At 47.8% G+C, this 26,242-nt stretch overlaps 1 protein-coding gene across 1 annotated transcript in view; it reads right to left on the bottom strand.

Annotated features, from left to right (window-relative positions):
- LOC8026594 (medium-chain acyl-CoA ligase ACSF2, mitochondrial) overlaps positions 1 to 18,553 on the bottom strand; it is a 65,835-nt gene extending 47,282 nt beyond the window's left edge. Inside the window, exons 1-2 of the mRNA XM_029987457.3 lie at positions 18,350 to 18,553; positions 13,704 to 13,832 (exon numbers count right to left, since the gene is read on the bottom strand). Of these exons, the coding sequence (XP_029843317.2) occupies positions 13,704 to 13,832; positions 18,350 to 18,514 (294 nt within the window). The 5' untranslated portion in view covers positions 18,515 to 18,553. The remainder of the gene's footprint in view (positions 1 to 13,703; positions 13,833 to 18,349) is intronic.
- Between the last annotated feature and the right edge of the window lie 7,689 nt (positions 18,554 to 26,242).

Genomic DNA, 26,242 nt, shown 5'->3' with positions numbered 1-26,242 from the left:
AGTAAATGCTGTAAACGAGTCAATTTTCGCGAACTTCGCGAATCGCCTACAAATCACGAAAAATATGTCTCGCGAAAAATTCCGGTGAAATGTAAACTCATTGGAATCTACATTGAGATCCCATCGCGTCGCGAAAATTAGAATCCGCGATTTCTTCCAAAACTCTAGCTTTGAGCTGAATCGCAAAATATTGAGCCCGCGAAAAATAAGTTGCTTACAATATCCGGTGTGCGTTTCTTTTTTTTTTTTTTTAATTTGTTGTTTTTACAGCGAACCTTGATTTCCGTATTCTCCGGACCTTATAGTTCGCGGACTGTATATGTTTAAAAGTTAAAACTTTACACGATGCGGTCTATCTACAGGTGTGGACTATACAAGGATTTTTTTTTCTAGAGCATTCACTGCGACAAGACGTGAAAGATTTTGGGAATAACGGAGTATATTAATGTTGATCTATATAAGGTACAAACTTTTTTGTGAGCTAATACAGCAGGCATTTGTCAAGGCGTACTGTCTATGATAATTTATACGTTCGAACTCGGCACTACAAGTGCCGACTATGCACGGCGTGTGGACTGTCTAAGCAAAAATGTTTATTTTTGACCCCAAATTTGCATTTGCGGTCTTCGCACCGGGTGCGGTCTATAGTTCGGAAAATACGGTAATTATAGCATCTATCTGAGTGGCGATATGGCGGGGCCCGCGCAGCCCGCTGCTACTGAGGGCTTTGTCAAACTTCCATCATATATATGAAGCTCCCCAGTGCTCTATTAATGGCTGGTTAAGGCTGCTTCGCAGATTTGTGTCGGTTGCGTCCACAGCAACGAAAAATTGCAGACGTTCACAAATCTCTGTAACACGAAATTAGAGCGCAGCTTTTGAGGAGGATGAGGGGAGGGTACAAAGGGGAGGCTATGCCCCTTCTCCTCCTTCAGACTCTCTCCTCCTCCCCTCCTCCTCGTCCTCCCATCCTTCCCTCCTCCTCCTCTCATCCTCCCCTTCTCCCCCTTTCCTGCTCCTCCTCTTCTGCCCTCCTCCTCCTTTCCCCTCCTCCTCCTTCCGCGCGCGTTGCATCAAATACTTTACTAGGGGGAATACAGGACATTCCGCTCATTTGCATTAGACGGAGCGATGGCCGCGCCAATTCCTCCCCTGGTGGCGCGGGATAATTTGGGTGTGTCTCTCTCCCTATTTTCTGTCACCACCTCTCCCATTTTCTCTTCCCGCCGGAACACGTGACCGATATGCGTTACCGACGATGCTAAACGCGGGCAGGCGATCACGCGGGCGCCGGGCTAGGCCGGGCGCGATGACTATCAGCGGCCACCATTGCGCGACCTGTCACGGCATGTTGGTACCGGCGACCTTCTCTGCGGATGAAGCGCGAGACACATGCGCGAAAAAACCATCCGATCCGACGTCCGATCCGGCAATACGACCGCCTGATCCGAAAAATTTGGTCGCTTCAGACGTCGGATCGGCGATCCGACGTGCGTCCAACGCGCCAGATAGTTTCGCACGGCGGACGGATTGTCGGATGCGTCCAGCCAATGACAGCACAGCTAGCGCGAACGTCATGATGACGTACAGGGTCTGGCGGGACGAACAAGAAAACGGGACGGGCGCCGGGAATCCGGACGCGTGGATCCCGCTGACCCATTCAAGAAAGATGGCCCCGGCAAAGAATGCACGCGCTAACGAGAACGAGCTTCTAGCTTCGCTCGTGTGAGCTAAACCGTCAACATGGGACCAGAGATCTGTGAACGCGGACCTTCGCTGGAATGCTTGGATCTCCTGGGCGGAGCCGAACGGATCGTCGTGTCGCATGCAAGGTCGGAAGCGTGTGTCTCAAACTGTCGCGTGCGGCGATTCGGAGCGGCGTTCGGACTGTCGCATCGGACGTCGGATCGGATGGATTTTTCGCGCATGTGTCTCGCGCTTGACACGTTACAGTGTCCTGTTGTAGTGTACCAAGTATGACGCGTTCGCCGCTGTAAACAGTCAGTGAAGATGGCAGGTGGGACAGTGTGCTCCGTTCTTCAGTGCAAGAACCGAACCTTGCAGGGCAAAAACCTGTCATTCTATCGCTTCCCTCCAGATCAAATTACGCAAGTAAACAACTTCGGCGTCGCGTTTCTCATGCTGACGTACCTTGTTCAAAATCTGTGTGTAAAACATAAATATGATCCGTGTTTGTTGAATGCTGAGCTGTATATATTTGTACAAAGTGTTATTGTCTGTGTAAACAGTGATCGGTGATTGTTGAATGCAAAGCTGTACATATTTGTTCAATGTGCAATAAATATTGTTTCAACAAAAAAATTGTCGAATGACATTTTTCAGTGGAATCTGAGTTTGCACCTTCAATTATTATTGTAGAAATACTAAAATAATCCAAACCAACTTTGGTCAAGGCCAGCATGGTCCATTAGGAATAATGTTGACTATCCACAAAGTAAGAAAAAATGATTCCCAACTTTCTGAATATGTTTTCTGTTGCGTTGGGCTGCTGCAAAGCACCATCTATTCGCAATTTGAAAATAGCGAGAAATGGATCACTCGGTTATATCGTCTCATATCTAATACACAGAACCCCACTCCTGATATCAGAATTTTTGTGCCAGCCAGACATTACCGAAACCAACGCTTTGGAAAATTCCTGACATACCGAGCTCGCAAAAATAGGGTCGTTTACTCAAGGTGCCTTCTCAGGCGCTTTAGCGATAATCATAATTGCAAATAGATTGCGATGAAGTATATCACATTACATTGCTGTGTCTGCTAAACGCGCCTCTCGCGTCGACATAGTTCCTTAATGTTAGTTGCTTCGTACTGCTTTGAAGTGCGGTTACGACTAACCACATTTATTAGAGCAGCTTTCCAAACCGCCCGTACAAATTTCGATACTCGCTGATTGAGCTACATGCGTGCGGTTTATATAACAGAATACAGACATAGAGCTCATCCTACGTATACGCGCCCTTTAAATGAGTCACCAATAAAGTGTCCGCAGGTTTTTTTAAATTCAACAGACGACCTACGCCGCCGCGACCGAACAGCGTGCACACACTGAAAGACGTTCGGCCGGTAGTAAAATATCTCGCACCGAGAGACGGCGCTACTCACCATCCGATCCTAAAGGGGAAAACCGCAATGCCATGACACATCCACCCATTCAAAGTGCACAAAACCTTTCCTCCCCGAGGCCATTGTATTCGCGGGGAGTGTCCTGTATTCCCCCTCGTAAAGTATTTGGTTGCATTATGGAACCTCACAGACTTATACACTAATTAAATCCCCTGATCAATTTAGTGGGGAAACTGAATTGGCGTTGAGGTCACCTGATGTCAACTTTCCCGCTAAATCTAGCAGGTAAACTGAATTTCTGTATAGGTGGCGTGGCACTAAGTCAGGTGACGTCATTTTCCCCTCTAAATTTAGAGCTACACTTTGATTTTGCATTACACAAAATCGCAAACAGCTGTAATTGTTTTGGCTTCATTTTTTTTTTTTTTTTCTGGCGAAACCTGTGACGAATTAATTGATATGGCGAACTTTACTCTATTAAATATAAAAGGCTGGGGGGATAGCAACTCACTGAAAATTAATATTAATAAGACTAAAGCCGTCATATTTCGACCAAAAAATAAGTCTCTGGTTATATCAAAGGTTCTCCGCTTTGACTCGTCTCCCATCGAAATCGTTAGTTGTTTCAAAACACTCGGAGTGTTTTTTAGTGAGACAATGAGCTGGGATAATCATATAAACTATATTGTTCCAAAGCTTGCTCGGGTAGTTGGAATCGTAAATCGCTACCGATCTGTTTTACCAACGAACGTTAAATTGTTGCTCTATAAATCACTATTTTATTCCCATTTAACATATTGTCTTCTAGTTTGGGGCACATCCACAATGACTAATATAGAAAAACTGTTTTTGCTCCAGAAAAAAATATTGAGAGGAATATGTAATGTGCCATATGACTTTCATTCTGCCGATTTATTTAAGACTTGTAAAATAATTAACATTTTTAAATTATATCAGTACAGACTCGCTACAAGTTTTAAAAGTGAAAAGAAAAGGGGATTGTGTTTTCTGGAAAGACTTGCGTCGTTAAGGGAAACTTGCCCACATTATTCCACCCGCAACGCAGAGAAATGGAGGATGGTCACGCAACGAACAAATTATGGCTATCAAATGTTAAATTTCACACTTCCACATTTACTAAATAGTTTTAGCATTGATGATATTGACTTTGATAGTTTAACCTTCCAAGACCTGCGCTTATATTTTTGTACGTGATCATTCTATGTTTTGTACTTGGGTGAACCTTGGTTTGTAGAAATGTCAACCGGAGATGTGCAACGGTTTCACTATATACTTTGCCTTTTTTGTATTTTTTGTATTTTTTTTTTCCGCCTGCTTGCTGCTGACGAATGTAAGGGGCCCGAGGACCAGTCAAGCTGCCTACTGCAGCTTTTTTCCTTTGGGCCCCCCATCATTTGATGGAAATAAAGTTATTATTATTATTATTATTATTATTAAAGCTATATTGACTGGGCAGTCTTCTGACACCTTAATAAATTGCCTGACAAAAATGAAAAAAATAAAAAAATTGGGGGGAGGGGGGGGGGGGGGGGGGGCGGGCGGACTCAGTGTCTTTTTAATATCAAAAGGCAGCTTGACAAACTACCTCGAGCTTATTTGTGACTATATTTTATGGAAGACAAAATGAGATCATTACTTCGTTATCAATAGGCAACGTTCTGCAAAACTGTGAAATACAGCTTTTTTTTAATTCTTCTCTTCATTTATTCACACTTTTATCATGTTTTGCGTTCACTCGCGCCATAAAGAATGTCAGTGCATTCACTGTCTCATAAAGCACTTGAAGTGTCATTCATTTTCCCGATAATTGGAGTAGCCTAATTGTCTCGGAAATCGGCAGCAGTAAATTAAAGAAAAACAAAAAACACACACACACACACAGGTTTGCGATGATATACTGAGCATGACATTTAAAAGAGGCAATGCAACGATTATTCTTCTTTCAGTAAGTGCTGCTCTAACGATTCCCGTGACGTTTAGAATCTACGAAACACGTAATAGCTTTTTTATTCACGCAATTACAACCGCAAAAAGTAAAAAAAAAAAAAAGAAAAAAAAGTTGTGTTTATTTTCTTAACTCGCAGCCCAAAATAAGCGGCCACGTGATCTGGAGCCAGTTATATTCTGCCAATATTCATTATAGCCACGCGCTGGCGTTGACATAGCACAGATCACGTGCCGCGTTCAAAACAATGTAAAGCCTGGTTCAGACAGTTGCGTTTGACTGCGTTTGACTGCGTTGCGGCTGCAAGAAACCAGGACATCCCTGCTGCTTATCGCGTGCCAAGATGATTCCTTGAATTGGATTCCACACTTCATACGAAGCACAGATGTGCCGGTGACTCGCTTTTGGTTCTCGACGCAACGCAGTCAAACGCACTCAAACGCAAGTGTCTGAACCGGCCTTCAGGGATCGGCCATTCACACCATTGCGGCGGTTGGACACGAGCCACAACCCGAATGCTCGTCGAGGCGTTGTTTGTTACGTACCCAAATCAAGTGCTACGCAGTGCTCGTCTCCAATATATACATAAGCCACACTCGACTATGATATTCGAATGTGGCTTATGTGTTTGATCCTCGTAAAGACGTCAACACTGCGATCCCATGACTACGTCATTGTGTCGCGAAGAAGAGACTGAAAGAAAAAAGTGAAAGCCGTTTACAACTCCCTGTAACACCGAATTAGAGCGCAGCTCTTGAGGAGGAGTAGGAAAGGGTACTGGGGGGGGGGGTGAAGTGACCTTGGGGGGTCACGTGACGATGCCGATGATGTCATCAGTACGTCATCAGTGACGATGACGATGCGGACTCCGATGACGTAATCAGCGATGATGACGATGACGATGCGGATGTCGGTGACGTCATCAGTGACGTCACTGATGACGTCGGCCGTGATGATGACGATGACGATGCGGATGCCGGTGACGTCATCAGTGACGTCACTGATGACTTCATCAGTGATGATGACGATGACGATGCGGATGCCGGTGAGGTCATCAGTGATGATGACGATGACGATGCGGATGCCGGTGACGTCATCAGTGACGATGACGTCATCGGGGAGGTCACGTGACCTCGGCGGGGGGTCACGTGATCCTGGGGGTGGTCACGTGACCTGGGGGGTCACGTGACTTTGGGTGTAACGTGACCTTGGGGGTCACGTGACCTTGGGATGACCTTGGGGGTCGCGTGACCTTGGGGTGACCTTGGTTACGCCGACGCCGACGCTGACGCCGACGCCGCTCAAGCCGGGAACGGGCCCCTAAGAGCTGCGCTCTAAAAGTAAACTTTTCTACTTGAAATTAACTTCTCTAGATAAGTCCTCCTCTCCCGCCTTTGTCTCCTCCCCCCTGTCGTTTGCTAACGCGCGGTCCGCCATGGTCCCCTTGACTCGCCCACCATCGTTGTGTTCGAAGCCTTCCGCGTTACTCCGGTGGGTCATGTCACGTGACAATCCAGATAGAAAAAAAAGAACGCTGGACGCGCGTAGATTTTCTAACGCCAAGGTATTGAACCGTTACTCGAGAGTGAGGTCGAGTCAAATCTGCCATGTCATCCCAAATTGGAAACGGAACGCGGGCACGAACAAATGGGAGAGCGCGTCGGCACATCAATCGCTGTCGCTCGCGACAAAGAGGCTTTTTGGTCAGTGGCGCTGCGTACGAGCATACTTGAGCTACACTAGTGCCAGTAAAATTTCTGTAAAATATGGTGTCAAGTTCTGACAGCACGACAAACACGACAGCTTCGTCCTGTCGTGTTTGTTTCTTCAGGTCGTCTTCGTCGTTCAAGCTATTTTCATCGTGTATGCATATATAAATAAATCATTCTAACACAACATCGTTGCACAGCCCCTTTCAATTCTTGCGTCGTGTTCAGGAGGGTTACATTACAAGTTCTATTTTCTGTGATAAGGTGCTATCAACCTGGAAATCGGCCAAGCTCGGGCCGTGGGTCGCAGTATTTGCCTTTCTAATTCTTTGTGTAAAAGCTGACAGATAGTCAAAGTTTACACACGCCGTCAGCTGCACACATGTCTCATAAACGTGTTTTTGAAACAAACGCACACACTCAAATTCTACTCTATTTTGAAATAATGTATAGATAATAATAATTAAAAAAAATTAATCCGCACATTGGTGTACATTACTGCATACATTTCTGCAGAACTACATGTGGGTGGCACAAGAAATGAGAGTGGGGTTAACGCTTCGCCGAGTCGCGCTTAGGAGTCGCGTGAACTGGCCGTGCCGTAGAGGACGCGAGTTCAGCCGCTCGGCGCGTTCCATGTATCGCGTTGAATTGAGCCAAGCAAGCCAGCAGATTAGAAATTGCTGCAGAAATCACGATAGAAGGGTGATGAGCTGGGCTTGTTGGTAAGCATTATACGCATGGTTGTAGTCAGCGAGCAACGTCAGAATCTCACGCGTGGTATACATCATTCCCTTAACTTGTGTTAGAGCGTACGCGAGACAGAGAGGAACATGTATTAATGATAGCTACGTGAACATAACATGTCCATGAGGTCGACGATAGGGGTTCACTTGCCCCCGCACTGTCAAGCCTGAACATGTACGTACTTCAAATCTGGCCAGCACCGCTATCATAGGTTGATATAAGGAAAAACTCTCCAGAGAAATTTACTAGGTGTATATTATACAAGGCCTGGGGGAGCACTGCGTGAGCCATCCTTCTGTTACTCTGTCAGAAAAGGAAGTTTTGTTTTTAAACGCTTCGATGCGCGAAGGCATAGCATCCTATATACTGACAAAGCCTGGCAGATCGCCACGAGAAGCGGCCGCCGAAATAAAAAAGGTGGAGCGGCGAACAACAAATGAGAGGAAAGCCACGTGACTGGCGCCTTGCAGCGGCCAGACGCCGAAACACACTTATCCCGAGCGAACAAGTTGTGTTTCGGGTCCTGGCCGCTGCAAAAGCTGTGCGCTGATGGTCCAGGTTCCCCCAGAGCCGTTTATTGGGAAAGTTTGGCCAATGGGTGAAGCAAAGGCCTCCGCCAGCGCCGAATACTGCCCCTGCGGTTAGAGCGTAAACTAAAAAGATGACACAGCGTGGACCAATCAGCAGACCGTGACGTCACAATATTGCAAACGACATTTAAAGCGTGAAGTAGAAGCGTTCAATCTCGGCGTCTCGGTGACAGTTTGCTCTGGGTCGGCTTGGTAGAACAGCGGCTTAGCCGAGACTGGCTGAAAGAAAACAGTGTAAAGGCTGGAGCGCGCGAGCGTCTCGAAACGCGGATTGAGTCCCGCTCAGCTCGTACGCTGGCTTTGGCAGTACTTCCTTTCCCCCAGTCTCAGCTGAGACGCTGTTTCTAGCAATAGAGTAGATTGTTGGGCTAGTTGGTTTTTTAACTTGGAATACATTTTAGCGCTCAAAAAAACTTAAGTTGGCACTGGTTTTGAGCGCACGTTCGTTCATTCTGCCGTTGAATATGGACGTGACGAAAACCTCACATGCGCCAAGTTTTCAGTCACCGAGAGTTATACCTTTTCGCTCTAGCGACGCTAAAATGGCTTAAATTAGTTGTGTCAGATATTTAGAGCAATTGACCACCGCTAGGGGCTGTTTCGAGGCCAAACTCTTCCAAAAAACAGCTCTGGGTTTCCCTAGGGTGCCTACATGTCTGTCTGTCTCAGGGTGAAGACATCGATTGTAGCCCTGAATGTGCCAGCGCCATAACGCTCTCGCGAACTCGGCGCGTGACTTGGGCGGTAAAATGGCGTCTATGCATTAGCCAAAGCGATGCGCTAGAGCTAAGTGACACCGGATTGCGCGCACTTCAATATGAATAAAAAAACGATGGGGCAGAAAAATGGCTGGGATGCCACCACTCAAGCAAAAGCGCGCGTGTGTATGAAGGCGCTCTAGGTTCCCCGAGAACTGGATCTTTGATGTTCTGTGCTACGAGACCCTCGCGCTTCAAATCTGCGACCGCGCAGTCTATGGCTCCGTCGACAATCTGCCACGCTTTGTGAATACAGAGGAGGCTATGGCTAAAGCCATTGCCCCGTGCCCTAGAGTTCTCATGCCATGAGCACGTGCCTGTTGGTTATGTTGCCACGCGTGTCGTCGAGCGAGAGCGTGTGTGACCAAATGGTTAGCGCGCTTGACGGTCGCACGGGAGATCTGGGTTCGATTCCAGTCTATCTATGCTGGAACGCAAACTGAATGATGTAGATAACTGCATCAGGCACTGATTGGCTCTTCTCTCGGGTCACGTGACATGACGTTGAAATGTAGTTTTTCCCTATGCAGTTCGAGCTATGCTCGAAAAATGATGCAGTTGGCGGTGACGTCAAAATGTCGTAACGATGTACTTTGACGATGCAGTTAACTGAGTGGTCGATGCGAAACCGAAGATCAATCTGCATCGTAAAACATGGCGACCCTAACATATGCATCTCTACTGTTGGTTTCGCCAGCGGATCAAGTTTTTAGAGATCACCGGGATGCTTTCGAGCCGAGCGATGTGAGGTTTGCGGGCGAATACCGGTTGACCAAAGGGGTGACTCGCTGGCTGTGTGACCAGCTTCGCGGAAAGCTCCAGCGTTGTCTTGAAGGGCCCCGTGTGCTGACGGTCGAACAACAAGTCCTCGCAGCTCTACGCTTTTACGCCGCTGGCGGCTTCCAGGGAACCGTCGGGAGCGACGAAAACATTGGTGTTCACCAGTGCTCTGTGGGTCCCGTACTTGGTGATGGCACCAACGCTATCATCGATTGCCTCGGATCGAAGTGGCTGTGTTTCCAACAAACTCAAGCAGAGAAGGCGCTCACAAAAAGGAAGTTCTTAGAGCGATGCAAGTTCAGCGGCGTTATCGATAAATATTCTAGATACTCTTACACCATTTAACACGATTGTGTTTTCATTTGAGTGCACCCCATATAAGCGATTTGGCTGAGCGAAAAGCCAAGCAAGCAACGGTAACAGGCTTAAGTTGAGCTAGTTCGTTCATACTTCAGGTAGAGAGAGAGATATATATATATGCTTTATTTTAAAGCAACTACTTCAGGTCAGGCCAGCTGAACTAGAATAAGCATACACATAAAGAAAAGACCATACACACCGTGGGGCTAACAACTGATTTTTTTCTTCCCTCTCTTCTACTATGAACCCAACTTGAGGGAAATATTCTCTTTTCTTCTTTTTTGCTTCCTACTTCACCACAAATTTAACCCCCAAAGGAACATTCTTTTTTTCTCGTGCAGCACGAGAGAAGTTGCACTAACGCAGTCAAATATAGTCAAAAAGTAAAATTTGTCGTTAGTTATTTATACAGCAGGAGGTTAGTCTGCCTGAACATGGCGACATTGTTACCCGCTGTAGATAAGCAATTTAGCCAGTGCAGTACAACTGCTAGCCCGGGGTCTTTAACGTGCATCGCGCAGTACACGATCGCACGCCGGTACGATGCTCATCCAGCAGATGGGAACGGGCGGGAGCGGGAATTGAACCCACGATCCCGGGGTTCTGGAGCGCGAGCTTTTGCTCCACGTGCTCCGAGCTGGTGTGCGCTAGCCTACTCGGCGATTCTCCGAAATTCCCTGTAGGGAAAAAAAGAACGATGTAGTTTCAACTCAACCGCCACTGTTCGGCGACGTCCCCGGACACGTCACGGTGCAGTTCTCTTCCGATGTAGTTGGTTGGCGATGGAGATTAGGCTCCTCCCACCGGCGACGTCACGATGCAGTTTCTCCACCGCTTTTTCCAGCATAGACAGACATAGCGGAATCTTATTTTATTTATTCCTTCTACTTGTCGTTCTTGCAAGTTCAAAGACTTTCTTCTGTCATGGAGTTCCGAATGTTCTACGCGCCGAATGTTCTAAGCCGAATATTTCAGACACCCACGCCGGTACAAAAGGTGCTCCGCGTAGTGTTCGATTCCGCTGTTACGCCGACTTCGACGCCGCGACGCTCTGTTGTTATATTCTGTTGACTTTTTGTTTTGGGCACAAGTTCGCCCCATTGAACGCTTCAGTTTCCTCAGTTATTCTTTGTTTCGTCACCTCGTCATCCGTGACAATATGTCAACTTCTTTCTTCTTCTCTTCTGGGTGACAGAGCGAGTTGTGCGTTCACCTGTACACCACAGGAGCACACCTGTCTCCTGTATTCTTTTACAGTTTCCTCACCTTGCTCGCTGACTTTAACCATGTGTCAACCACTATTGTTGGCTGTTTACGAATTGCGATAGCATTCGTCCAGGACAACTTCGAAGATGATGTCCAAGACGACGTCCTAAAGGACGACGTCCTAGACGACGACATCAAAGACGATGTCAAAGTCGGCGTCAGGACGACCTTTAAGATGACGTCGAGGACGACGTCTAGAACGATCTCTAGGGCGATCTCAAGAACGAACTCAAGGACGACATTGAGGACGGTCTCAAGGAGGGCCTCAAGGACGACCTTGAAGACGACTTCAAGGACGACCTTTAGGACGACCTCCAAGACGACGTCAAAGACGACGTCAAAGAGGACGTCTCTAGACGACCTCTAGGACGTCCTCAAGGACGACTTCTAGGACAATGTCGAGGACGACGTCAAGGTTCTCAGGCCCTTCGAAGAGGGTGCGAACGTGAAGGAGTGTGAGGATGTGAGGAGAAGTGGTCTACTACCTATACGTACTGTGAATTAGGACGCCAGAAAGCCCAAAAAAATTACACCATCTTCCCGAGGGGAACCATGGGGTGATGCGGAGCATCGTTCCATTACACTTCATCGGAAGAACGGAGTGGAGTCAGCAGCGGTGAACTAAACGCGCGCAGAAATTGGTTTGCTCTTTATGTTTATACAGCCTTGATGGAGATGCGCCTCAACGGGTAATCGGTCTCTTAGCTGTAGATGAGAAATTTAGCCAGTGCAGTACAACCGCTAACTTGGGATTCTTAACGTGCATCACGCAGTAGTCATCACACGAACGCGTGCCGGTACGAAACTCATCCAGATCGAAACGGGCGGGGGTGGCGGGGACTCGAACCCACGAGGTTCCCAGCGCAAGCTTTCGCTCCACGCTCCGAGCTGAGACGCGTTAGCCCACTCGGCCTCTTCCTCCCCTTGAACGCCCGCAGCGCGCTACCGCTGCTTATATTCAAACTTGAAGGAGAAGAAACTAGAAGAGTAGAGTTGCGCCTGCGCGCGCGGTGTGAGTAGAAGCGAACGCATGCGAAGTGCACGCAGCTGCTAGCTGCGTGCACTTCGCGCAGCTGTTGAAGAGAGAGAGAACGCACGCGCAGCTGTTGGAGAGAGGGACGCAGCTGGTAGCTGCGTGCACTTCGCGCAGCTGTTGGAGAGAGAGAGAACGCACGCGCAGCGAGGAGAGTTGCGCATGCGTAGTGTGAGTGCGGACTACGACGCCGCGGGACATAGCCCGAGCAAGAGATGCTCCGCATCTAAAAATCCGGGGGTAGCTAAAGAACGCTATCGCATTAAAAAGGCGCGCGCGCGGTTCTCGGCAGCAGGCACGGCGCGCCGTCAGGGAGCGCGGCGATGCAAATCGGTCGGCGCTCCGGTCTTATCTGTGTGACGTCACTTTCGTGACCAAGTTTGCGTGACATCAGTCTTTCAACTTTGCATTACCTTCCAAGCGCGGAGGAAGAAGTAGCTCTATGTAAAAAAAAACAAAAACGATGACAGAAACGCAGCTCTCAGTTCGCACCAGACGCCAAAATTTCATAACATGCTGGAAAACTATGAAATTTATGATCTAATTCGAAGGTTATTAATATTTTAGGAAATGATCGCTACAGAAATTGTAGTCGACCAAAACCCCACGAATGCACAGAGATATGTGAACAGAATGTTAGGGTGCAAACGAGCTGGTGATAATTAAACATGATGAACTATAATCCTGAGACTAGGGAGACAGGCGACGATGAAGGAGAGGAAGAAGAGGAGTTCTTCCTCTCCTTGCGCTTAAAGCCCCTCGATGTGTTTGCGCTTGTCTTGCAAGTAGCGTCAAATGCGCAAGTGCACGAGGCCCATGTCTCGAGCGGCCCTTGGAAGCAAATGGCGGCGCAGCACTGAAATGAGCGGGTCTTGGAAGCGAATGGCGGCGGAGCACCCGCTCATGGCACGTGTCTCGCGCGTTTCCACAACAATGGTTGGCGGGTACCTGTAAAAAACGCTTTTATCAAGGGGCTTTACTTGCGCTAGCTGAACAGCGTCAGCTAGCGGGAACGAACACATTTTCCCATTGAAAGTTCCTAAAAATCATTCGTAACTTTTGAACCAGATAACGGCAACCTCTGAAACTTTGGCATTTGGTCCGGACCTCTAGTGTATACGTATGAGCGGAGACCGAGTGTTCGGCGTTGCGAAATTTATACTTGCAATACAAGCAAACAAAAACAAGGTTTTTTTTTTTTTGGGGGGGGGGGGGGGGGGGGGGGACACGCTGTATAACAGAAACGAAGGACCATGTCCGACCAAGTTAACACGCGCTTTGAGTGAGTCTTTCATAATTTAGGTAACAATCAGTCCGTGTTTACATTTCTATTTTAGTTTCAACCGCTTCTTCAATGTTTTTTCATACACACAAAGTTGTTCTCGTTCAGCAAACCCGCCAACTTACCAGAACAAGCCCCGCCTTGGCTGTAGCAAACTGGGTCACGACCCATTCGTACGTGTTTGACGCGATTATGGCAATTTTCGATTGAATACCAAGTTTGAGAGATACAAGCCCCGCAGCCAGTTGATCCACCTGAAAGGCATAAACGCGAAAAACAGTAAATTGGTCTATATGACGTTTTCGGTTCTCTAACGCGTGTGACGACTCTGTTGGTGCGACGTTTTCTGCCAAGTATCAGCGCCATGACGCGGCTGCCGTGACAGCCACGTCATGGCGCCGATGGCACGGAGTAGCTCTTGCCTGCGATACACCCTTTCAAAAAGTTCGCGCAATCTAGTAGCTGCAACGTAAATTATCCGAGACCGCCGCCGTCTGGGCACGCACTCTGAGCACGTATTGGACACGAGGTCTGCGTCAGCGTTCGGCGTGAACTCGGCTCGGCTCGTATCGGGAACGAGTCCAGCGTCAGCATTCGGCCAAGACTCGGATCCAATGAAGCTCTCCGTGGCCATAAAATGGCCACTGCCAATGTTATTTGGCAGGTTTTTGAAAAAGGGTCTATAGGTGTGAATTCTTGCCTCGAGCCGTAGCAGGACGGCTGCGTTTATTCTCTCCTTTAAGTGCTATGACAGAGTGTTTATAATGACGTTCAGTGATCAAGGCTGTCAGAATAGGCTCTAAAAACTTTTTTTTTTTAAAACTTGATATGCTTTTTAGCAGAACCCTCCCTCCAAAACATTTGTCCCTCCTTTCATTTGTTCGCCCGTCCGTCCGTGTGTTTCCCGCTAAATTTGGCGGGGAAACTGAATTGGTGTCTAGGTCACGTAACGTCAATTGATGTCACGTGACCTGACGTCAGATGATGTATACACCCATTACGCTCCCTCGCCAAAGTTGACGGGGAAATTGATGTCACATGATCTCTAGCCCCGTGACCTATGCACTAATTCACTTTCCCCACTAAATTTAGCAGAAAATCTGATGTCACGTGACCTGACGTCACATGATATATACACCCATTACGCTCCCTCGCCAAACTTGACGGGGAAATTGATGTCACATGATCTCTAGTCCCGTGACCTATGCACGTATTCACTTTCCCCACAAAATTTAGCAGAAAATCTGATGGCTCGTGACCTGACGTCACATGATATATAAACCCATTACGTTCCCTCACCAAAGTTGACGGGGAAATTGATGTCACATGATCTCTAGTCCCGTGACCTATGCACTAATTCACTTTCCCCACTAAATTTAGCAGAAAATCTGATGTCACGTGACCTGACGTCACATGATATATACACCCATTACGTTCCCTCGCCAAAGTTGACGGGGAAATTGATGTCACATGATCTCTAGTCCCGTGACCTATGGACTAATTCACTTTTCCCACTAAATTTAGCAGAAAATTTGATGTCACGTGACCTGACGTCACATGATATATACACCCATTACGCTCCCTCACCAAAGTTGACGAGGAAATTGATGTCACATGATCTCTAGTCCCGTGACCTATGCACTAATTCACTTTTCCCACTAAATTTAGCAGAAAATCTGATGTCACGTGAGCTGACGTCACATGATGTATACACCATTACGCTCCCTCGCCAAAGTTGACGGGGAAATTGATGTCACATGATCTCTAGTCCCGTGACCTATGCACTAGTTCACTTTTCCCACTAAATTTATCAGAAAATTTGATGTCACGTTACCTGACGTCACATGATATATACACCCATTACGCTCGCTCGCCAAAGTTGACGGGGAAATTGATGTCACATGATCTCTAGTCCCGTGACCTATGCACTAATTCACTTTCCCCACTAAATTTAGCAGAATATTTGATGTCACGTGACCTGACGTCACATAATATATACACCCATTACGCTCCCTCGCCAAAGTTGACGGGGAAATTGATGTCATATGATGCCTTGTCCCGTGAGTTATGCACTAATTCACTTTTCCCACTAAATTTAGCAGAAAATTTGATGTCACGTGACCTGACGTCACATGATATATACACCCATTACGTTCCCTCGCCAAAGTTGACGGGGAAATTGATGTCACATGATCTCTAGTCCCATGACCTATGCACTAATTCACTTTTCCCACTAAATTTAGCAGAAAATTTGATGTCGCGTGACCTGACGTCACATGATATATACACCCATTACGCACCCTCGGCAAAGTTGACGGGGAAATTGATGTCACATGATCTCTAGTCCCGTGACCTATGCACTAATTCACTTTTCCCTCTAAATTTATCAGAAAATTTGAAGTCACGTGACCTGACGCCACATGATATGTACACCCATTACGTTCCCTCGCCAAAGTTGACGGGGAAATTGATGTCACATGATCTCTAGTCCCGTGACCTATGCACTAATTTACTTTTCCTACAAAATTTTGCAGAAAATCTGGTGTCACGCGACCTGACGTCACATGATATATACACCCATTACGCTCCCTCGCCAAAGTTGACGGGGAAATTGATGTCACATGATCTTTTGTCCCGTGACCTATGCAGTAATTCCCTTTCCCCACTAAATTTAGCAGAAAATTTGATGTCACGTGACCTGACGTCACATGATATGTACACCCATTACGTTCCCTCGCCAAAGTTGACGGGGAAATTGATGTCACATGATCTCTAGTCCCGTGACCTATGCACTAATTTACTTTTCCTACTAAATTTAGCAGAAAATCTGATGTCACGTGACCTGACGTCACATGATATGTACACCCATTTTGTTCCCTCGCCAAAGTTGACGGGGAAATTGATGTCACATGATCTTTAGTCCCGTGAGTTATGCACTAATTCACTTTCCAAACTAAATTTAGCAGAAAATTTGATGTCACGTGACCTGACGCCACATGATATATACACCCATTTTGTTCCTTCGCCAAAGTTGACGGGGAAATTGATGTCACATGATCTCTAGTCCCGTAAGCTATGCTCTAATTCACTTTCCAAACTAAATTTAGCAGAAAATCTGATGTCACGTGACCTGACGTCACATGATATATACACCCATTACGTTCCCTCGCCAAAGCTGACGGGGAAATTGATGTCACATGATCTTTTGTCCCGTGACCTATGCACTAATTCACTTTCCCCACTAAATTTAGCAGAAAATCTGATGTCACGCGACCTGACGTCACGAGACCTGTACACCACTTTAGTTTTCCCGCTATATTGAGCGGAACAATTGAGGTCACATGACCTGGTGCCACGTGACCTATACACCGATTCAGTTTCCCGGCTAAAATTGGCGCTGAAATCGATGTCACGCTACCTAAAGAGTTTTCCCGCTAAATTTAGCGAGGAATTCGACGTCACGATCTACTTAAATCGCAGACACGACGCTTTAATGTCCTAAATAATTTTCAACAATCGCACCATACATACTGCATTTCGTGCGCTGTACAACTTTAAAAATACAAGTCAGTGCTAAATGTTTTTATGACCGCGTGGTATACGTTATCAGGTTTCGGCGACCAAGGTATGATGCTGCTGAAACAGTTAAATTTAACTTCCCGTGCAATTACAGACACACGGGGATGACATAAAGTGAGCGCGTACATAAAGTTTTGAAGAGTCGACGCTCCAGATGCCTGTGTGTTATTGTTCGCACATCAATATATTGCCTGAGAATGTCATCTCCCAGTAAATAAGGCGATGCTAATCGACCTTTCTGACGCTAGGTTTCTGAAAGCTCCCATCATCAGAAAGACTATATTCTTTCTCATTATAAGTGCAAGCAAACCGGAAGCTACTAGATTGAACACCACGTTTTGACTGGGTTTTCTGAGCACGAGTACCCGTACAGTGAAAGCGCTGTTTAGAGCTACATGTCTGCGCGCTCGTCACTTCGGCTTCGCTCCCAGTTATAATATAGCGCAGTATAGTATTCCGGTTTTTTGCTAAATTACCCAAGCTCCAAGCAGCACATTACTAGTATAGTTGCACTCGCTACACGTGTAGGCGTCTGCAACAGCAGCTATTCAAAAACAAACAACAACCAAAGAAAAAGAGAGACAGTTTGCACTCTTTAATGCCTCATTAATGCCGCTACTCAAATATGGCACCACATGGTACGCATAATTTAAAGCCTCTTAGAGATGAACACCCTAAAACAGGTGAGATAAATTCGAGCCCCAAATGTGAGTAACAGCGTCAACCAGGCAATAGAGCGAAAAAAAAGAAAAAAAGAAGAAAGAGACTAGAGACAAAAAACGGGACGACAGAACTCTGTCTCAAATGGCTTGTTTCATTTCTATTCCTGATTAAAACGAGCGTGTTGCAGGTATGGATAGCGAAAACAAAGAATAAAAACACGGAGGACATTCATAGACAACCCCAGTCTTTCATATGGTTATTTGTGAGCGTACTCCGTGTTTTTATTCGTTCTGTTTTAAGTATGCATCTTCCTACCGTTGGCCGAAAAATATAGAATTTTTCTTTGCTTGGCATTTTTTCTCCGAATACCTACACCCCCAGAATATGGGTATGATAAATGCACCACCTAAGTAAACCTTTGTGATAAGTTTCACTGCTTTCGATCTGTTTATTGACTAATTTATACGGCTTTTTTTACGACGCTCTGAAACACAGTGCAGAACTGGAACGAACAAGTATAAGTACTCACGTCCCTTTTGAGTTCCGCGTAGGTTTTGGTTATGTTTTGATGGCACGACACAATGGCCACGTTGCTTCCCTTGGTACGGAAGGTCCTGTCCAGCACGTCCCCGGTCGTGTACGGCAGCAACGGGTGATTGCTCACCCCGTGGAAGTAGCTGCCGGCCGGCTGCATCTCTCGAACTCGGAGCGAAGGAGCTTCACATCCGCTCTGCAGGTGCTTGCGAAGAACGGAGTAAAATGGTGCACATAAGGGCGAAAAAAAAGTGGAACGAAGACGCGAGGCGATCATGGTCAAGATGATTACGATGCTAGTGAGAATTTTGGTATAGTGCAAGAGCACTCTAGCACATTACTGTCATAATTTTCGTGATTCTTTGTTCAATCTACGGGGGCCCAATCAAGTCACCGAGAAGGAGTAAAGCTCTGCCATCACGAGCTCCGAGCTTCTCCCACAACTCCGGGCTGTCCAAAAAGCCCACGATGCGGCGGTGAGGCTATAGGCCTCCCCGTCCCCACGTGGGAGCGGCCCGCGGTGCTGCTCTAAGGGCGGCGCTTCACAGAGGCTCAATAAACTTCTTTCTCTGTCCGTTAAAGACCCCAGGTTAGCGGTTGTACTGCACCGGCTAATTTTCTCATCAACAGCTGGGAGACTCGTCGCCTGTTGAGGCAGACCAAGTTCTAGGCTGTATAAACATGCACACAACCCAATTTTTTTTCTTCGTCGGTCTGTCTGTTTGTTCATTGCGCACTCCTGACTACTTTGATCTGGATGAGCATCGTACGGGCGTGCGGTCGAGTATCACTACTGCATGATGCACGTTAAAGTCACCGGGCTAGCAGTAGTACGGCGCAGACAAAATGTCTCATCTACATTGACACTAATCTACAGCGTTCGGTGAAGTAGGCTATTTGCCTCGAGACCCAGATTGAATTTAGGGCAAGCGTTTTCTTGTTTATCCATAGTTCTCTATGAGACACGTGGTTATTCCCTCTGTCCACAATGCGGGCGACACCAACAGCACAGTGCACGGGCAAGGGTACAGAGCACGAGCTCGTTGCAGTTCATTCCAGTCTACGAGCGCTGTATTCGCGCCTTCCATGGCTTCGGCCTTGCGTCCGGACCACTCGTTTTGCTCCAAGTGTAAATCCATGGCCTCCGAGATTTTTCTCGCGCTCGCTGCTCTCCTCAGGCCACTTCATTCGCGCGGTAGAGACTGTCACTGCGGGGTGCTTGATAGCGCTCGCAACCAAACCAATTATTACAAAGAAATAGCCGCGAATTATCATAATCACCATGTCGTTGGTCTACGGAACCTAGGAGCAGCACGAAATGTGCTCCACGTTTCTCGCCGCAGCACACCGACCTTTGTCAAGAAAGAAGTTGATCAAAATCTGAAGGTTCATATTTTCGAAGCGCAAAAGGTGTAGAACAAATGCCCACGATGCTGTTTTCAAACAAGCTGCGCGTCTAATCATTTCAGCAGATAACAGGAAGGTGAGTCGTGGGCGAGTCAATCAAAATAGTGATAGTGATAGTGATTTATTTCGGCTCATGAGAGCCGCGACTTCGCAAAAAGGCAAGTCGCGGCGCCGCCCACGGCGCCTCGTCCAACAATGATGAAATGGTATCGCACGAATGAATTTTTGAAAGAAATGGCGATGATGGGTTTAAATGTAGCTCGTCGACGAGAGTGGGGGGGGGGGGGGGGGGGGATTGATGTTGCAGTTGAAGAGGGTGAAGAGAGTTAAGCCTAGTTCACATGCAGCGGTTTTGGCCCTAGAGCGGCGCGATTTCTGCCGTCGCGGCGCTGTGGCCAGCACCAGCAATTCAGTGGCACGAGCGCCGCGACGGCAGAAATCGCGCCGCTTTATGGTACGTTTACACCTGAAGAGAAATCCGCTGCCGCGGGAGCGGATCCGCTCCCGGCGGCGGCGGCGAGGAGCGCGTTGCGTTTACATCTATTTCCTTCGAGCAGTGGCGGCAGCGCCGGCTGCGGCAGCGGTTCCCGTAACGTCTCGTCAAATATGACGAGAAGGCGCGAGAGTTCCCGCCTCGGCTCTCTCTCTCCCGGACGTTGCTGCTCCCGGAAGAACGCGTACTCGTGACGTAGGCAGCGTCGCGCCGCGCACGAATGTCACATCCGGTCAGCGAAACGCCTCGTTCGGCGGCAGAAATAGGTCCTGGACCAAAACGGCTCGCCGCCGCGTTTTCCGCCCAGCGTTTTGCCCCAGCGGCAAAAGCTGGGCGGATTCGCTAGCGGATCCGCAAGTGTAAACGTACCATTAGGGCCAAAATCGCTGCATGTGAAACCCGCTTTAGGCTTGCAGCGGTTTTTGCGACTGCGGTCTTCGTGGGGCCTCTATTGGCGATAAGCGCGGCCAAAAGCGTCGCTGTGGTCAGCTTTCCACGATTGGCCAAACCATGGGCATATGAGCATTGTCAGATTGTCAACTTTGACGGTGTTAGTTTCGGATTGCGATGGCTCCTATAGCTTCTACTGTGCTTTTTAAACGCACCATCGAACTCGTCGTCGCACCCGATGGTAAGTAGCCAGAATAACAACTGGTGACGTCACGGCGAGGCAAATCCCAGTCGTGACGTCACGGAGAGAAACCATGAGAGGGCGCCACCGAAACATCTCGGCGCTAATACACCTTTGCAAGTGGGATCCCGGCTTAACCTCGAACCGCGCGCCAAGGTGAGGCGGACCTACTCTCCAGCCAGGACGTTCGCTGGTTGTCGTACAATGTTGCCAAGCGTCTCTCGCCGAAGCATACATTACTGAGCGCAGAAAGAAATTAAAAAAATAACTACAAAACATACACGTGTCGTCTTCGACCGCGAAAGAGCACGGATAATTAAATAAAATGCCTAAACCGGTAACAAATCGAAATATTTCAAAAATATCATCTCAAGGCGCTCTTCAGAATGCGCCACAAGTCGCATGGCCTTTGCATCAACGATGGCTGCGCTCGCGGCAGCTCTGGCTTCCACAACATGCAGGAACAGAGGCTGCGATCGTTATAGAGTCAGCTCCAACCCTTAAAAATGCCCCGCCCTACAATATGTGATGCTACGATTCTGTGTGGATACCTCCTCCTGCGTTCCGAGACAGTAAGTGTGCCGCTAACGTTAGCCATCGGCGATGCAGCAAACGGCACCATCTTGTGATTGCGCACCCCAGTGACGTGCCCCTGGCGCACCCCAGCATGGCGGAAACGGTACGGGGCGCCAGCATCGCTCAAAATGGCAGCGCACAGGAGCCTTTCTTGCAAATGTGTATGGGCTGCTGACTTTTAGCAGACTTTTAGCAGGCGCTGCTATGGGCGAATATATGGGACCCAAAGAACGATCCTTCAATGACCGGATGTTCAATTTAAACGTTTAAAAAGAATATATATAGGAAGCTTCGGTCTCACACTTACCACGACCGACGTTTTTTGAAAATAGGCTGTTTCTGAAATATTTGCGATGGCAACCTCCGGTCCTCGAGACGTCTAGAGATGCCTGCCGTAGACGACGAACGCATACGGAATGACTGAAGCAACTCGTGTGCCACAGTTTGAATAGTTTCATAGTGATACGATTTTGATCTCGTTTTTATTGGGAACATGGAAGGTCTAAAAAACTCATCGGGTTTATTAAACCGATTAATATTTACGTGTGATACGGGATATCGTCCGACGAAAATTGTCACAGGTATAGAGATCTGCTAAAATACGGCGAGAGTAACATTTGTTTAGTACATAGTCAAAGCAGCGTCAGGCTTTCATTTTGATTTTGCAGTCCCAGCCTCCATATTTCGTTTGCAGTCTCACAATATGAGAATATGTGTCGTACCTGCTTGTAATCATCAACGTGAAAAAAACATTCCCGTTGATTTTTTTCTTTTTCAGCAGAAGCGCAAGTATCAGTAGAACTGGGTAAAAATATCAGGTAAGTTTATAGATGTTAAGGACCGTTCGTTTTATCACATAAATGTGCGCTAAAGGAACATCTGGGCCGTGATAACTTGAACCAGGTGCTGGTCTGCACTTCGACGTTGATACACTTTACATCGTCGGCGTAACTTATCATCATTACGGGATTCGGCTTCACAGTGTTTTCATTCTTCTCAAAAACTGCGGACGCCTCTATACTTGGTTTCACCTTATGTGCGAACGAAGGCAAAGCTGGAAGCGCGAGCGCGAAAGGTCCGTGCGTTCAGGCTTTGCTCGAGCGCGCGAGCTGGGGAGAAACGCAAAAAGCGCTGGTCTCGCGCTTTTAGCTTTGGCTTCGCTCGCAGATAAGGTGAAACGAAGTATAAGACGTTCGTGAGCTCGCGCACCTCAACAGTCTATTAAAGCTTTGCACGAACACTCTTCGCTTCTGAAATCCCATAAAAGTTCACCATGTGAATAAAAAGTTCGTCGCTTGTCACTAACTTAACTCAACGCAGTCGCGTGCTTCACCTGGAAGGTTCATTGGACCCGCAAAGCCACCGTGTCGTCCGCTAGCACAGCAAAACCGGTCGAAAAACTTCATTACTGACTTTTATCGCCGCTACATGGAACTGAGACGATAGAAAAGGAGTTCATGATTGTGATATTTCTAAGAAATATCATAATTAAGATACCGAACGCGAAGTGATGTATGGCTGGCTATCAGCCTCGGCTCGGACTGCTCAAGCGCCGTCGTCGTCGTCTTTATTCACACCGTGCTCCGCACCTAGATACATAACACACCTTTACCCCTGGTTCGCTATGCCGCATAGCGCGACACTGGCTTCTTGACTCTCGTGGATCTTCTCACTTTTGAGCTCGCTTCAACTTTAGAACTAGTCGATCCGATAAGGGAAGCTTCCTTTTGGCTAGGGCTGACCAATGGAGCTTGAAACTCGGGTGCGGAACGTTGCGGGTATGCTAGCGCCGCAGGTACAGGCGGTGGCACCGGAGGTACAGACGACGCTGTTGGATTTCTCGGGGATGTCGGCGCAGAAGATCCGGGTAATGTAACGTCCACTAATGGCAATTCTGGCAACTGGTTACCAGATGTCTCTTGTTCCGAAGCGGGACAAACTCTCTGTCGCAGGTGGTCACCGTGGCGATGCCAACATGTGCCGTCATCTAGAACAACCTGTGATGATGATGCGCTTGCGGGGTGCACTACGGACGCAGGGATCCAGTCAGGCCCTGGTCGGAAGTTCTTTGCCCAAACGCTGTCACCCGGTTGCAGCAGTGGCTGTCGTCTAGCTCCATGATCACAACGTTGCTTCTGTTTCAGTTGTTTTAGTACGACCTTAGAACGGAAACCAGGATGCAGCAAGTCCATTGCAGTTTTCGGTTTCCGTCCCATTAGGACCTCCGCAGGTGTTAGTCCAGTGATCTCGTGAGGTGTTGTGCGATACTGCAGAAGGGCTCGTGAAATCTTTGTCTGAAAATCTCCCGAAGAAGCTTTCTTGAGTTTGTTCTTGATTGTTTGAACTGCTCTCTCCGCAGCCCCATTAGATGCCGGGTGACATGGGGGGATCCTCATACCACGAATTCCGTTCCTCTTCAGGAATTCCTGAAATACAGAACTTGTGAAGGATGGTCCGTTGTCACTCATGATCAGGTCAGGCAATCCGTGCGTGGCAAATATTGATCGAAGACAATTCACCGTTGCCTCCGCCGAAGGTGAGGGAACGACCATCACCTCGAGCCACTTGGAATAAGCATCTACGAGGATTAAGAAATATCGTCCTTGAAATGGTCCCTTGAAATCTATATGAAGGCGTGACCAAGCTTTTTCGGGAAAGGGCCAAGGTGTTGTTGCCACTGGTTGTGGTGCTCGCTGGTGCTCCTGACACACAGAACAGCTGTTGACCTTGACCTTAATGTCTTCGTCAATGCCATACCACCAAACGTGACTTCTTGCCACCGTCTTCATTTTGGTGATTCCTGGGTGTCCCTCATGCAGGAGAGATCCAGCACACTTCCTTTTAGGATTTTCGGAACTACTACTCTCGTACCCCATAGCACGCAATTGTCTTGCACGCTGAGCTCCTGCGTTTTTGTAGCGTAGTTTTGCCACTCTGGTGTAGCGGGAAAAGTTGAACCGGCCCATAGCACCTCACGTATTTTCGACAACACCGGATCTCGTCCCGTAGCTGTCGCAATAGCTTCTGGGGAGAGAATTTTGTGGTCACGTTCCAACATGAAAACATCTGCGGGCTTTGGCACTGTGAATTTCTTAGTCACCAGTGGTAGGCGACTCAACGCATCAGCATGACCAAGAGTTTTTCCAGGACGATAGACCAAGGCGTAGCTGTATCTAGCTAGTTTCAAGGCCCACCTTTGGATTCTTGGTGAACACTGTGGGGGAATGAATGCCTTTGTCAGCGCCTAATAGTCCCAGCAGGGGCTTGTAGTCAGTGACTGCCTCAAAAGGTCGACCCCAGAGATATTGGTGAAATTTTGTTATTCCAAACATGAGTGCAAGAGCCTCTTTGTCCAGGTGGCTGTAGTTCTGTTCTGCTGCCATGAGACGACGTGATGCGAACGCAATAGGCTTCTCCTCGCCCATGGAACTCCTGTGCGCCAATACAGCTCCAATTCCGTAGGGTGAAGCGTCGCAGCTTAGCACAAGGTGCTTCGTGGGGTCGTAATGTGCAAGGACACCAGCAGAAGTTACCAGCTCTTTGCTTCGCTCGAACGCGCATTCTTGCTCTCCTGACCACTCCCAGCGTGATCCTTTTCCCAGCAGCCGATGTAACGGCTCCAGGACACTTGACAAATTGGGTAGAAATCTTCTGTAAAAATTAAGCAGGCCCAACAAACTTTGTAGTTGCTTTGTGTCTTTTGGAGTTGGTGCCTTTACAATTGCTTCCACTTTACTTGGCGAAGGGTGAAGACCTGTGTGGTCTATCAGGTGTCCCAAATACTCTACCTTTGATGCAAAAAACTCGCACTTTTCAAACTTCAGCTTCAATCCTGCATTTGTTAGCCGCTGAAGTACTTTTTTCGAGATTTCTCATGTGGTCCGAGTCATCCACTCCAGTTACTAAGATGTCATCAAAGTAGACGACAACGTGTCTGAGGTCACAAAGCAGGTTTTCCATTTCTCGCTGGAAAATTGCTGGCGCTGATGAAACACCAAAAGGTAGCCTTGTGTACTCAAACAATCCTTTGTGGGTATTGATATTGACGTACTTCCTTGAGGCCGGAGAGAGTGCCACCTGCTGGTAAGCATCTTTGAGGTCCAACTTAGAGAACTTGATGCCTCCGGAGAGCTTCGTCCAGAGCTCTTCGACTCTCGGTATCGGGTACGTTTCCACCTGGGCTGCTGCGTTTATGGTGACCTTAAGGTCTCCACAGATTCGCACTCGACCATCTCTTTTTAGTACCGGGACAATCGGGGCTGCCCAGTCAGAAGTCCTGACTTGCTTCAAAATTCCTTCCCGTTCTAGCCGTTGAAGCTCTTGAGTGACCAGATCTTGCAATGAAAAGGGGACTGGTCGTGGCTTGAAGAACCGGGATCTTGATCCATCTGGCACGCAAATCTTGGCTTCCACGTTCTTCAGCAGACCCGACCCACCAGAAAACACCTCTGGAAATTTGCTGAAAAGACCCTCTGTTGATGTATTATGTAGATTTACGACGTCAGCAAGAGGTAGACCCAGAGCTTGTATCCAGTTTCGTCCCAGCAGAGTTGGGGAAGTTCTGCCAACGACGAACAGAAAAATGAACTTCTTGATCGTTGTACTTCACCAGGATCTCGGCGCAACCTTGAACCGGTGTCAACTCTCCTGAGTACCCTCTAAGAACGACATTGGAGGGGACAACCTTCACATCCGGCAACAATTCTCGTAAACGTCTTTCTTCCATTACGGAGGCGCCTGCCCCAGTGTCGAGTTCCATGTCAACTGGTTTGCCTTGAATA

Source organism: Ixodes scapularis, unplaced genomic scaffold (genome assembly GCF_016920785.2).
Source record: "Ixodes scapularis isolate PalLabHiFi unplaced genomic scaffold, ASM1692078v2 PGA_scaffold2__306_contigs__length_199485367, whole genome shotgun sequence".
In the NCBI taxonomy this organism is placed as follows: Eukaryota; Metazoa; Arthropoda; class Arachnida; order Ixodida; family Ixodidae; genus Ixodes; species Ixodes scapularis.
The sequence above is the reverse complement of the archived record's forward strand: the minus strand, read 5'-3'. Positions and strand labels throughout refer to the sequence as shown.